Here is a 15,648-nt window from a genome sequence, read left to right on the forward strand (position 1 = left end):
GCGCACGGGTGACTGTATAGGTCAGAGGACAACTTTCAGGAGTCAGTTGTCTGTGGGATGTGGGAACTGAACTCAGATTTTCAGGCTTGTGTGGCAAGAGCTTTTACCTATGGAGCAACCTTATCATTATTCCTTATACTAAGGTTTATTATGTGATTGTTCAAGCTCATTCTGGAACTGGAAAAATGACCATATAGATTCTGTAACAGATTGAACTAGATCTAAAAGCATTGGTCCTGGTACTCACTTGAGAACTGGCTCATAAGACACAGAGGGTAGTCATAGGATTAGGACATTCTATGGGTACCTACTATTACGCTAGCCTGTGTGTGTGCTGAGGTGCAAAGCTGTAGATGGAAGCTCCCCATAGTATTGTGAGTACCCTTGAGTATATGTTATATGCTTAACCAGAGATACTGGTCAATTACATATAAAAACTAACCAACAACAAAGCCAGCAGGGTGACTCAGTGGGTAAAAGTACTTGCCATGAAAGTGACCTAAATTTGATCCCTGGATAAAGGTGAAAAGAGAGCCGATTCCACAAAAGTGTCCTTTGGCCTCTCCATGTGAATGCCATGGCATGCACATATCCACATCTACATAGCATACATATAATAATAATAAACAAAATAAAAATTTAAAACCTAGCCCATAATAGAGAAAAATTAACATAGCCAAAACCATATATTTGCAGTATTAGGGCTTGAATCCAAGGACTTGTTCATGTTAGGCAGGTACTCTACCACTAAGCTATATTCCCAAGCCCCTGGCTCTTTGAAATATAAAAGTATTAAATGTAGGGGTATTAATAATCATATAGGGTAAACAACTTAATAACATTAATAAACAGATTCTATACACACTGAAAGGATAAGAAAATATTTTAAAAAGTTAAGTGTAATAGACAAATTCTTTGAAAAATACAGTATCTCAAGTGTGACAAAGGAGCCAGCCTGGTCTATATGGTGGGTTCCAGGCCAGCTGGTGCTACAGGGAGACCCTGTCTCAAAAAGACCAAAAATCAGCAGTGACAAAACCTGAGGGGCGGCGACTTCTGCTACTTGTTTGGAACTCTTGAAATTCCTGGCATATATACACGTGTGTGTGTGTGTGTGTGTATATGTGTGTGTGTGAACATAAAATTATAACTAAAGATTTCAAGTAAATAATATTCTATGCCCCATGGTGAATTCAGCAATAATAGAACAATTCTTAAACAAACACTCCCAGAATAAAATGAGAGAGAGCACCACTGCTCATTTTATGAGACTAATATAATCTTTATATGAAAAATGGGTAAGAATGTTACAAAAATTATTACAGGGAAATATTCCTCATAAACAGGAAGTAAATGTCCTCCATGTTATTAGCAAGTAGAATTTGGCATCATTCAGGATAATGCATAATGACCAAGTGAAGTTTATTTTAAAAAGACACAATTGTGGGCTGGAGACCTGGCTCAGTGGTTAAGAGCACTGACTACTCCTGCAGAGGACCCAGGCTCAGTTCCCAGTACCCACATGGTAGCTAACAACAAACACCCTCCTCTGACTGCCAAAGGCATTGCATGGCACGAATGTACCTACCTACATGTAGGCAATATACTTATACACATAAAGTAAAAATAATAAATAAAATATATATTTTTAATGCTAGCAAACCAATATAATTCAATCCATTAACAGAATAAAGGAGAAAGAAATATAATATTGAAAAGGCAGTTGATGAAATCCAGCATTTTCTTAAAATGATACAAAAACAAGGCTAGGGTGTAGCTCAGTGGAAGACAGTTTGCCTAGCATGTATGAGATCCTAAATTTGATCCTCAGTAACACACACACATACACACACACACACACACACACACACACACACAGACTTATTGGCAAATTACGAATAAAAATGAAGTGCCTTAATCTTATCAGGGATGTGACTAAAATAATTTAAAGCTAGCATAATACTCTATGACTATGATGAAATATGAACATGTTTCCCCTAAGGATGAGACAAGACAAGGATGTTCACCATCACCAGTTCTATTTCACACTGTCATGTGGGGTTAGCCTGAGCCAGGAGATAGTAATTACTAAGAAAAATAGTTTAAAGTCTATAAAAGTTAACCTGAGAAGGAAGGGCCTAAATGTTCTAAATTCACAGGTGACATTATTGGAAAAATATTAAAATTTTGATCTTTAAAGTATTAGGATTATTTTTTAAAAATAAATTTATTAGGATCATTGAGTCTAAAGAAAATTTATAAAAGGACTTACATTTAATATACTAACAAAGTAGAATTTAAAAATTCATACTATTTATAATAAAACCAAAAATATCAAATATCTAGGAAAAATGTAGAGTATTTTTGTACTGAAAACTACATGTGTACATTTAAGGAAAAAACTATCTAACACACGTTAATATTTATACACTTTATGGGGCTAGAGAGATGGCTCAGCTGTTCAGAGCACTGGCTGCTCTCGTAGAGGACCTAGGCTCTGTTCCCAGCACCCACATGGTGGCTGACAACCATCAGTAACTCCAGTTCCAGGGGATCTGACGTCCTCTTCTGGCCTCTGGTGGGCATTGTACAACATACACGGAGGCAAAACACTCATACATATAAATAAAAAATGAATAAATAAAATATTATTTTAAAAGATCTGTTCACTCTACTTATACTTAATATTAAACAACTCAACTACAGCCAGGCAAGGTGGCACACGCCTTTAATCCCAGCACTCAGAGGCAGGGGCAGGCAGATCTCTGTGAGTTCAAGGCTTGACTGGTCTAGATAGCTAGTTCCAGCTGTTCTTGCGGAGGACCCAGGTTCCATTCCCAGCACCTACATGGCATCTAATGACTCCAGTGCCCCGGGATCCAACATGCTCTTCTGGCCTCCATGGGCACTGCACAACATAGGTGTACTTACACTGCAGTGGCACACATCTGTAATGCTAGCACTTGGGAGGTGGAGGCAGGAGGATTAAAAGTTCAAGATTATCAGGTTAATGTATCCAAAAATCAAACATAAACAGACATTTTTTAGAAGTCCACCTCTGTCATCACTCTGAAGGTTAAGGAAGACTCTTACCTTTCCCTCTGTAGCTTTCTTTGTTGATGAAATTTCCTTCATAAGTTTTGGAATTTCCCTTCAGATTGGGAGAAAAATTTCTAAGTTAATATTTTACAGAACTATTTTAAGGTCGTAAAATATACTTTTCTATATTTAGAACCTAAAAAATACAGAATAAAATAAAAAATGGGGTCACATACTCCAACACAACTGCAATGTGCCGGTGCCGAATCCTGACCCACAAGTCATCCTCTTCTTCGAGAATTGCCTCCTTTTCTTTTCCATCTGTTTTGTATCTATAAATAGATAGAGGCATAACATGTTTTGATTCCCTATCCTACAAAGTAGAAGAAACATTTTTACAAACAATAATTTTGAGCCAGGTGTGCTAGTGCACACCTTTAGTCTCAGCACTTGGGAGGCAGAGGCAGGAGAATCTCTGTGAGTTTGAGGCCAGCCTGGTCTACATAGTGAGTTTCAGGCCAGCTGGGGCTACAGGGAGACCTTGTCTCAAAAAGAAAAAAAAAAAAAACAACAAAACAATAATTTTGAAAAACAACCTGAAAAATACAGACACAATCCACTATTTTAGAGGGTAATTCCTATCAAGACTAAAGAATATTAGTATTCTTATAATAAAAGTTTAGCAAAACATTTTTCTTCTCAAATGTTAGGTTTATAGAGTCTTGGCAGAATTCATCTTACAAAACAAAAATTCGATGCCCTACAATCAACTTTAAGAACAAGACTAGCTAAACATGGTGGCACATGCCTGTAATCCCAGCACCTGTAAGGCAGAGAGAGGTAGGATTGGGAGTTCAAGGTCATCCTTGAATAAACGCAGTTCAAGGCCTGGGTTACACAAGACTGTCTCAAAAGCCAAAAAGTGACCAACAACAACAAAAAGAACAAAACTGAATATATTAAGAATGTATTTTAATTGCTTTAAATTCTTGTGATATATTTGATGTGACAGTACAACTATCAAATATCCATTAAAAATAAAGAACTGTCATTTCAGTTAGCCTGTTGAAGGTGTTTCAGAGTTGGTACAAAACTAACAAACAACATATATAATGTTTTCTTTTCTTTCTTTCTTTCTTTCTTTCTTTCTCTCTCTCTCTCTCTCTCTCTCTCTCTCTCTCTCTCTCTTTCTTTCTTTCTTTCTTTTTAAATAACAGTCTCACCATGTAGACCTGGCTGCCCTGGAACTTGCTGTATAGATTAGGCTGGCCTTAAACTCATAGATCCACCACCTGCCTCTCTCTGCCTCTAGATTGGTGGGATTAAAGGCGTGTACCACCACGCCTGGCTCATCTACTTCTTTACTTTTTTTTTTTGGGTCTTTTTGAGACAGGGTCTCCCTTAGCCCCAGCTGTCCTGGAACTCACTATGTAGACCAGGCTGGACTTGAATTCACAGAGACCCACCTGCCTCTGCCTCCCGAGTGCTGGGATTAAAGGTGTGTGCCACCATGTGCTACTTTTACCCAGTCTCTTTAATGAATTTGAAGAAAAGCTGGACTTGGTGGCTTATGGAAATCTGTGAGTTCAAGGCTAGCCTGGTTTACATAGCGAGTTCCAGGTCACTTGGGGCTACAGGGAGACCCTGTCTCAAAAAGACCGAGAGAGAGAGAGAGAGAGAGAGAGAGAGAGAGAGAGAGAGAGAGAGAGATAGATTATGAAAAGAAACAAACTACTATGGCTATAAAAACTGTGTGGCAGCTTCAGTAAGTTCTACTAGAGTAGGTAGTAATTCAAGAGTTTTATGGAGCTACCCAAAACAGGCTTCTTGACTGATTTTCTTGGTGTAATTTTTCCTTTCTTATTTTATGAGGATGCTTCTCCTTCCAGGGAAGACTCAATTGTCCTTGGGACTGTCAGTTTCCTGAGCCAAAATTAGGAAAGACTGCACTGAGCTTAGTTCTGGACTACAGATAATGTAGATTTCTGCCATATGAATATAATCATTTTTATAACCCCCAAATTATAAGCCTTACTTATAACACAATCTTCTTGTGTGGTCATAGTTAAGGTAATCCAAAGATAAAATGGCAGTGTTTAATTACAAGGCTAGTCAAAAGATGGAAACCCTTTTGTCATGCAGAACACTACTAAGTACTTACATATTATCTTTGACTTTAAGTGGTTTATGAGCAAAGATTCATCAGTAGCACTACAGCAACACTCAAAAATGCCAATTCCTTAGAGTAAATTTAAAGAGGTCCTTAAAATAGAAAGCACAATCTGGTTAAGTAGAATTTCCTCCATTTTCTGTTTCCATCTAAAACTGTGACGGAGATTAGCAAGGAGGTGAGGCTCCTTATGTGGTCTGGCTATAGTGTATGATGGCGAATGGGGGTAAACAGCAGGCAGTCAAATCAAAATATTATGGAAGGGAAGAAGAATAGATAATGTGAGGCTTGAGGATGCATTCATGTACTCTATCTTTTAGCTCTGTGGAGAATGGAAAACCATTTAAAAGTTCTGAAAGAAGTGATATACAGTCACCTAGATCTTACTAAAATTTTTCCTTCCCCTTGAGTCAAAAAAAGACTGAAAGGAGGGCTAAAGGCAGAAGTAGAGCACTAGAGATAAGCTAAAAATCTGCACGAAGACAGTGAGTTAAAGGCCAGTCTGGGTTACACAGTGCAGATCCTGTTTTAAAACAACACAAAGTCATAATCCAGATGAAAAATTAGATAAGTCTTTAAGATTTGTCGATGAATCCCATGTATTTGGACTTGATTGGCCATGACTGAAAGTTTTGGCCTGAGTAACTAATTATAAGATTGGTGCTACTGGGGCTGGAAAGATGGCTCTGTGGTTAAGAGCACGGTCTGCTCTGGCAGAGGAGCCAGGTTCAATTCTCAGCACCCACATGGCAGCCGACAACCCTGTAACTCTTATGTCCAGAGGATCCAACACACTCTTCTGGCCTCTGTGGGCACTGCATGATGTGGGTGCACTTACATACATGCAGGCAAAACACTCATACATAAAATAAAATAAAAACATAAAATTAAATTAAATTAAAAAAGAGATTGGAGCTACCATTTACTGTGATGGGGAATACTGGTTGTAGCAGTTTGAAGGGGGTTATCAGGGACTCAGGTTTGGACATACAAGTTTAGTAAGCTCATCAGACGTTCCAAGTGATGATGCTCAGTACAGAGTTTGATATATGAATCTGAAGAAACAAGAAGACTAGGAATAGACATAAATGTGGGCACCAAGGCAAATAAACCTTGAGAGTGGATGTGCTCCTAAAAGCACAGAAATAAAGACATGGTCTGGTCCAAAAACTGAACACTAGAACATTCCACCCATGAGACGGGATGGTTAAGAAGGAACCAAGAACCTCTGGATTTAGCAACACATTGGTAAAAAAGATATTTCTGGGCAGGTGAGATGACTCGGGGTAAAAGCAATCTGAGTTTGATACTCAGAACCCATGGTAGAAGGAGAGCCGACTAGTCCTTAAGCCTCTACATGCACAGTGTGGCACATCATGCCTGCACTCAAACATGTCATACACATGCACACAGACACACAAACACACACACACACACAAAAAATAAAATAAAATTTTTAAATGCTATCTCTATATTTACTAAGAAATAATTCCCATATAAAAATTGTGATGAAGCACAGGGAGCCAGTACTGCCACATAAGGTCTTATCTCTGAACTTTTTTGATTCAGTGAATAGCGATCTTTTAACATTCTCTTCTCTATCCCAAGCAATTAGACTTTACTTGCCAGAAAATCTAGAGAGAGAAAATTTAAAAATACTAGGTTTGTAATGTCTAAAATTTCCCATTTTTATAATTTTCTATTTCTAAAATTTCTAGAACCAAATTCTTTATTATCTGATTTCAGATGCCTTTCTAAACCTAGAGTAATTCAGGTTTGTACACCTAAAGGCACAGGTGTAAACAATACTCCTGAAAATTCTGAATAAACTGTTTAAAACAATTTTCATATGAGAAAAGTAGCTCTATTGACTTCTCTATTAACTAACATTAAGACAAACGACACAAAAGAACTTATCAGGATTTAACTGGAATTAAAAAAAAACACAATAGAAAATATCAAATTATCAAAAGTTGTATCTTTTTACTAAAACTTTTTTTTTTTTAGTCTTTTTGAGACAGGGTCTCTCTGTAGCCCCAGCTATCCTAGAACTCACTATGTAGACCAGGCTGGCCTCGAACTCAAAAGATCCTCCTGCCTCTGCCTCCCGAGTGCTGGGATTAAAGGCGTGCACCACCATACCCGCTAAAACTTTTATTTGTTAATTTGTAAATATAATGTAGGTCCTCACACGTAGTAGGAAAGTGCTCTACCACTGACCTATATCTCTTGTATTTATTTATAAAAAAATTTTTTTTGAGATGGGGTCTTACTAGACTGCTCAGGCTAGTCTTGAATTTGTTATCCTCCTGCCTTAGTCTCCCCCAAGTCGCTAGGATTGTAGGCCTGTACCACTAGGCCCAGTTTCACTAAATGAATAGAAACCTAAATTTCATAAAGTTAATATTCATTTTTACTACTGCATTCAAGTAGTAAATCTGACTGGCTTAAAGTTTGCTATGCAGTCCAGACTGGCATCAAGCTCATGATCCTTCTGCCTCAGTATCCCAAGCACTAGAATTATAGATGTGTGCCGCACTCCTGGCTTCAAATAGTAAATCTTGGCTGAAAAATGTCAATTTGGATTTAGAGATGAAGTCAAAAAACATACTGTGTGTATACCCATAAATAATATTAAAGGAAAAATAAAAGGGCTTCTTAACAAAAAGTTATTTTGTTTTTCATTTCAATTATTTCTCCTTACTTTTAAAGTTGTATCTTTATTTAAGTGTTAAGGCAGTATGTACAAAAATAGTAAAATTATGCCTCTTTTCAGTAGCCAACCTGCTGTGTTTATAGCATCTAAAATAAACTATATTGACAAAATATGTATGATTTAGAATAACCATAGCTTAAGAATTTCACATATAATATATATAAAATGTAAACTAGGTCTAGTATTTCTTCTTAAAATGATTGAAAAGTACAAATTCAAGTTGTTTAAATGTACCTCTACTACTACAAAATAGTTAAGGGGGCAAATATACTTAAAAGCTCTGAGGCAAACTGCCTTGTTAGCTTACAAAATAAACATGTTGTAAAGCTGATGATTACAGTAGTAAGAGAGGGAGGTTTCTAAATAAAAAGGTAACAGGTATTCAGACTTCTGATGTTATCACAAGCCATCCAATGTCAATCTGTCTGTTTACGCCCTTTACGCCCTTCCATTTATACTTGCTTGTATGTATCATTCTCAATTGGTAGTAGATCATATGCCATTGCCTGAAAGGTCAGTTCATGCAGGACAGTGGACACAGGATCAAAGCCACGGTCAATTATTAAGAGCTGGGAATGAGTTTTACCCTAGAATAACAAGATAAAATTATCTTAAGAAATTTAAAATCTTTATAGGAACACATTTAATATCTTAGAAAACAGGCCTGATCCTTTTCCCCACCAAAAACACACAATGAAACAAAAGAGTTAATTGCCTTAAGAATGCGAAATTGTATTAAAACAAGTAAAAACACAGTGGCACACTAGGGAAAATGACCATATAACTGAAAGCTTTCATAAATGGATTAAGAGGCTATATTTAACAATGTAATATTCTCAAATTTTCTTTTAGGAAGTAACATTTGGCTTTCACTAGATTTTTTTTTTTTCTTCCTATTCTTGTTTGTTAGAACAGGGGTTCTCTATGTATATAATCTAGGCTGGTCTTGAACTCACCAACTGTCTGCCTCAAGTGTTAAGATTACAGGAACATACTATGATACCAGGCCAAAGTTTCTTTTAAGTTCAGCTCCATAAATAACAAAAATGACATAAATTATAAATAGTAGCCACTACTTAAGTTTTTATGGTAGACATTTGATAATCAAGAAATACACATATTATTTTATTTCATAGAAATATTACTCTGTGGTTCTTATAGCAGTTCTTTGAGGTATTACATCCATTTGACAAGGAAGGCATATTAAAGTTTAAAATCAAGTAATTTCCCCAAATCACAGAGTCAATTACATGGCAGAATGGAGCTTCAAACCCAAGTCAGCTCTAGTTTAACGCTTGGATTTTTAACTATTATGACATTTAAAAAGATTATGTTAATAACAACTAAGATGATAAATCATAATGAAAACCTTGTTAACATTAATTCACAGTGAATCACTAAACAATGAAATGAGTAATAGTGTTAGAAAATTCTATTGCTAATATTTGAATGTTCAATTCTTTGTGTGTGTTGGGGGGGGGGTACCCAGGGCCTAGGTGCTCTACAATTGAGCTTATATAACCCCAGTCCTTTTTTCACTTTTGAATTTGACACACAGTCTCACTGCATTGCCCAGACTGGTCTTAAGCTCACTTTGTAGCCCAAGTAGGTCTTGAATTTGTGATCCTCCTTCCTCAGTTTCCATTTTTTTTTTTTTTTTTTTTTGGTCTTTTTGAGACAGGGTCTTCCTGTAGCCCCAGCTGGCTTGAACTTACTATGTAGACCAGGCTGGCCTTGAACTTACAGAGATTCACCTGCCTCTGCCTCCCCAGTGCTGGGATTAAAGGTGTGCGCCACCACACCCGACTTCATATTTAATTCTTAAAAGTAATTAATTCTGGGGCTGGAGAGATGGCTCAGTGGTTAAGAACACTGGCTGTTCTTGCAGAAGATCCGGGTTCAAATCCCAGCACCCACATGGCAGCTAACAACTGTCCATAATTCCAGTACCAGGGGATCCGACAGCCTCTTCTGTCCTACGCGGGCATTGTACGACATGGGTGCACTTAGCAACATTCAGGCAATACATGCATACACATAAAATAAAAATAATAAAATTTTTTTTAAATGTAATTAATTCTTTGCTATTCAAATAGTAAGTGGTATCTAAAACTCATTCGACAAACAATTTCTATTTGGATACATATAGCAGATAGAGGTAAAAAGTGTACGCTAGATTTTTAAAATGTGTTTATTCGACTTTACTCTTCTAATAAAGTCTGAGGCAGTAAGGTGCAGTGGTCAAAAGCATAGGCTTTGGAATCAGATCTGGACCTGAATTCAGCCTTGATCAGTTTCTTGCTGTATGACCTCAGTCAAATTGCTCAACTTGTAATATGTCAGTATTCTCTTTGTAAAAATGACATATAATCATAGAACCCCTGCCTTATAGACCACTATAAAGATTAAATATAATACGTAACACATATAGAGTTAAGAGTCTTCAGAAACGTACAAATGAAAAGGCAGTACAATGTCAGAGCTTGGGGCTCAGGGCAGCATTTGGTGGTTATCACATGGCCTGAAAAGTCAGAAAAAGCTTCAAAAAAGGTGACCCTTCATCAGGCACTTGAATAAAAGAAAAGTATCAGGCATGTGAAGGACATGCAATTCTCAGGAAGAATGAGAACAGTGTGTGTGTGTGTGTGTGTGTGTGTTCATCCTGCCCTTCAATTACTCTGAAATTGGGAAGGACTAAGATATTTACTATTATTCTTTAACATTTATTTATTGCTTGCTATAATTACTAAGTCACTCTACCTTCATAACAGAATAACTTTTTTTTGGTCTTTTTTGAGACAGGGTCTTCCTGTAGCCCTAGCTGGTCTGGAACTCGCTATGTACACCAGGCCAGACTTTAGCTCACAGAGATCTGCCTGCCTCTGCCTCTGGAGTTCTGGGACTAAAGGCATGTGCCACCTTGCCTGGCTCCAGAATAACAACTTTTACTGTATCTCCAAATAAAAAAATCTGTAACTTTTAAAGTAACCAGCATAACATCTAAATTTATATCCTCCATTCCAACCAAGTTGCTTAATCCTCAATTTTGCCTTTTTCTCTATGCCTCCACCCACAGAATCCTGTTAGTCTTGCAATAAATTCCCCCTTTACTAAGCTATAGTCATTTTTGAAGCTCAAGGGTCTCTTCCTATAACAATGCCTTCCAAGACTCCAGTTTAAAGTAAGATAGACCTATGTTCCCAGTGTATTCTATACATGCCCCTCTCAAGCCTCTTACTGCATAGCACTGCTAATTGGCTTCTTTGGCCATCTCCTCTTCTAAACTAGGACAGTTCCTGCCTTCATTCTCTAGTTATTGTGGTATGGCTTCTCAGCCTTTCAACACCTCCTGTCAGTATCCTCTAGATTTTTATTCTCCAGCCACACTTATATGCTGGCATTCCCCAGGTTCCAACCTTAGTCTTTGATTGCATTATATTATTTTTAGAAAATGAAAACAAAGGTTGCTATTTATTACATTCTCATACATGCCAAATACTTAGATGTTATCTCACCCAATTCTCATACCACCAAGCAAGGTACATATTACCTCACCTACTTTAGAGAGGAGAAACAACTCAAAGTCATAGAGCTGGTACTAGTGGAAATTCCAGGATTTATTTAACTCAGTGGAAAGTATTATTCTAAAGACTTTATATATTTTAACTTATTTAATCTTTTCATTAGCTTAAAATAGGTATTATCATATTATTTTTATTTTATAGAGACAAAAATGTAGGTACAAAGTAGTCAAATAATTCACCTTAATTAACTGAATTAGGATTTGGACACAGTGCTGACTTCAAAGCCTCTATCTTCCCTATAAACCACACCAACTACTAAGACTTCTATTACTGTATCTGTCAATGATTTTCAAATCAGAAGTGGAGATCCAACTTTTTAAAAACTTATGTGTATATGAATGTGGGTATGTGCACTTGAGTATAGGTGCCCAAAGAGGCCAGAAATGTTGGATTCCCCCAGAGTTGGAGTTACAGGCAATTGTGAACCACTAAACACGGGTGCTGTGAGCTGAACACAGGCCCTCTAGAAGAGTAGTATACTCTTAACCACTTAGTCATCTCTCCAGCACCTAGTGATCCATCTTAACGATTACCAAATCAATACAGAAAAAAAAATGAACATGTTGCTTTGGCTTATAAAAGAAATATAGACTTCAAGCATAGTCATTGTTTGCCTTTTACAAATTACCTTTATTAAGCTTTTTTCATCAAGTTTGTAGTAGTCTTCAAGTTTTTTTTCAACCAGCTGTGCAAGCTTACTGGCATTATCTAGAGGTGTACTAGAAATAGAAAAACGTTCAAACAATTATCTTTCAGGACACAGTATTTATCCTTCAGGACACAATATCATAAAGTTGAATTCTAAAATTAAATTTTGCAACATCATTTACAAAATGAAGTCTTACAAAATGGAAAATTTCAGATATCAAATGGTATATAATTATCATGTGTTTGTTTAAGATTTTTTTTAACATTAGAAAAAATACATATATATTATATATATATATTTTGGTCTTTTTGAGATAGGGTCTCCCTGTAGCCCCAGCTGGCCTGGATTCTCTATGGAGACCAGCCTGGCTTTTTTAAAATATTTTATTTATTATTTTTATTTTCTGTGTATGAGTGTATTGCCTGCATGCATGTGAGTGCACCCATATCATGTGGAGGTTAGAAGAGGGCTTCGGATTCCCCTGGAATTGGAGCTTCGGATTCCCCTGGAATTGGAATTGGATGGTTTGTAGCCACCATGTGGGTGCAAGGAATCAAACTCTGGTTCTCTGCAAGAGCAGTCGGTGCTCTTAACCGCTGAACCATCTCTCCAGCCCCTTAAACATTTTAAAAAATATTTTATTTATTATTTTTATTTTATGTGTATGAGTGTATTGCCTGCATGTGAGTGCACCCGTGTCGTGAAATGCCATGGAGGTCAGAAGAGCGTGTTGGATTCCCCTGGAACTGGAGTTAAGGACGGTTTGCAGCCACCATGTGGGTGCTGGGAATCAAACCCAGGTCCTCTGGAAGAGCAGTCAGTGCTCTCAACCATCTGAGCCATCTCTCCAGCCCCCATGCTTAAGATTTTTTAATATGAGCTGAGCATGGTGGCACACACCTTTAATCCAAGCACTTGGGAGGTAGAGGTAGGCAGATCTGTGAGTTCAAGGCCAGCCTGGTCTACATAGTGAGTTTTAAGCCAGCCCCACTAAAGCGAGACCCTGTCTCAAAAAGGCCAAAAAAAATAAATAAAAATAAAAGAAATAGAAATAAATAAAATAAACCTTACCTCTTAAAAAAAAAAAAAAAACCTCAACATTTATCTAAAATGCTCACTGGGATCAGATACTAGAAATGCTTATATACTATAATATGTATCCAGATAACATAGCCACTATTTGTTTACTTTTTTGAGACAGGGTCTCCTTACAGCCTGGATCTCATAGAGATCTGCTTGGCTGCTGAGAGTAAAGGTATGTACCACCATGCCTAGCTAATATGGCTATTTAAAACTAGTAAAGATTTAATGATAAAACATCAAATGCAAGATAGTATTTCCCATATATCAATAAAACATGCCCTCTAAGCATTCCTTAAATTAATGAAAAACTGTCCATGAATGGCATCAAATTTAACCTCTGAAATTCAGTACCAGGCACTATTAGTTAATCTGAAATTTTAAGCGTTAAACTTTAAATCTCTTGTATTCAGAGCTTGGTAATTTGTACAAGGAAAATCTATTTTGCAAACCAACACAAAAAAGCAAAGATATTGTCTCTAGACCTTATCACAAATAGGAAGCATATCATGTACACACACTATTGTGCCTTACCTTTTATATCTCACTCCAGGATTTTCATCCAAAGCGGCGCATACAGTAACTATCTGCTCAGCCATAGCTTCCATGATGGCATCTTTTCCGCTAGCATTACTAGGGTCTGGACTGTAACAGTAATAGAATGCATCTGGTACATCAAGGGTATAAACCTAAGTCAAGTTAAAGAAACATATTGTTAATCTAGAGACTTGATTTTAAAAATGCATACATATAAAATGCATACTCATATAAAACTGCAGCTATGATTTCAGACATTAAAGAAAAAAAATGCTTGTATTAACCAGGCTGTTTCCTGAAAATAACTGCCTTAACTTAATTCCTACGTCCTCTGTCATCTTCATTTCATTCTTTATCTTTTCTCCTTTCCTGTTTAGTCTACTTTACTCCTTCACTTCTTGGTTCAAATATAGATTGTATTGATTGCTTTTTACAACCTGTGCAACAGATGAAGGAATCTGAAGTAGTCAAACTAAAAATATCTAATGCCTGGCAGGATGAAAGATTAAAAATCTTAACCTAGTATGGAGTAACCTAGAAACTTCCCATGGTTGATATATACATCTCTAATTCTTTAGTCAGATGCATATCCCTAAAGATATTCTCCCCCCAAATGACAAGTCACTGCCAGACACAAGACTTAACATAAATAAAATGAAACCCAAGAGACATTAATTTGCTCAACTAACAAAAGTGTTTATTCATGTGCAAAGAACTGCATTAGTAACTTCTTATTGTGTTACTTGAGAGAGACTGAAGCAGTTGAGAGTTCTCTCCATTAAACTAAGTTTGGGATTTTCAAAAGTAGGGAGAGTAATTCCTCTCAATGCAGGATAATGTATTAGGCATGCAGGTAATAAATATTATTGGTCAAGTAACAAATTATGGATAAATTTCTTTGCAATTCCTTTCAAAGTCGTTTACTCTCTGAACATAACCCACTGCCAACAGCAGCAGCTTAAACCTGGATTGAAATTTAGCTATGACCAACCCAGGTATCTCTGCTCTCAAAGGCTCGGCTGCTGTATTGTGTTAATTACCAACCAACAAGTGTGCTGCACATGAACTGTTACCGTAGAGGGTACTATCTCATTGCAGCAGGTAATGTTATTTGTTCAGAAATATTTACTATCCCTACCTGAAAGACCTCTCTTTGGGAATATACTTCCCGCCCATTGACGTCGGGCTGCACTATGAAAACAGGTATGTTATCACTTATTCAAGAAGCTCTAAATACCATTTTGTGTTTGGGGGTGGGCAGGTAATAAATAGCTCAGTGGTAGAGTGCTTACCTGGCATGTTCAAAGCTTTAGTTTTGATCCCCAGCACCTATTAGTCTCCTCCTCAGGTCCCCACGAGGATGAACGTGATAATAACCACCACAAAAAACCATTATGTGCTCCAACAAAAAATTCTTTTCTTTATGCCCTTAACTGCCCTCTTCAGCCTAGGCCCCAGAATATAAAGGATGTAAAACAAAAGCCCAGCTAGTCACAATGGACGATGGCATAAATTGAGAAATAAAGCTCTGCCTAATGCACTGATATTTTAGGAGGTCCTAGGACAGTGCACGGAATAGAACTTGGGGTCTGGTTTCACTCTGTCCTCAGTTTTTCCCTGTCCCTTTCTCTTCTCTTCCCTTCTTGCCATCACCATTATAAGTTCCTTTAGACTACAACATTTCTTTGTGACCCACAATGATGCCTTAAACACTGACAACTGTCTTCTGTCTGCTTTCAATGCTAATCTATAGCTAGCTTGACTACACCTAGAGCCCACTTAACACACCCCTATTTTCTTGAAGGCTTTCCATCCACTTGTCTTAGTACGCGCACGCACGCGCGTGTGTGTGAATTTTTGTTCTATTTTTGAG

At 37.2% G+C, this 15,648-nt stretch overlaps 1 protein-coding gene across 1 annotated transcript in view; it reads right to left on the reverse strand.

The window, feature by feature from the left end:
• Window positions 1-15,648, reverse strand: part of Stxbp3 (syntaxin binding protein 3) — a 44,808-nt gene that overhangs the window by 12,958 nt on the left and 16,202 nt on the right. Inside the window, exons 7-11 of the mRNA XM_008850425.3 lie at window positions 13,773-13,927; window positions 12,138-12,228; window positions 8,388-8,512; window positions 3,276-3,371; window positions 3,094-3,151 (exon numbers count right to left, since the gene is read on the reverse strand). Of these exons, the coding sequence (XP_008848647.2) occupies window positions 3,094-3,151; window positions 3,276-3,371; window positions 8,388-8,512; window positions 12,138-12,228; window positions 13,773-13,927 (525 nt within the window). The remainder of the gene's footprint in view (window positions 1-3,093; window positions 3,152-3,275; window positions 3,372-8,387; window positions 8,513-12,137; window positions 12,229-13,772; window positions 13,928-15,648) is intronic.

This window comes from Nannospalax galili, unplaced genomic scaffold (genome assembly GCF_000622305.1).
Source record: "Nannospalax galili isolate Female #2095 unplaced genomic scaffold, S.galili_v1.0 scaffold5, whole genome shotgun sequence".
NCBI classification, from domain to species: domain Eukaryota; kingdom Metazoa; phylum Chordata; class Mammalia; order Rodentia; family Spalacidae; genus Nannospalax; species Nannospalax galili.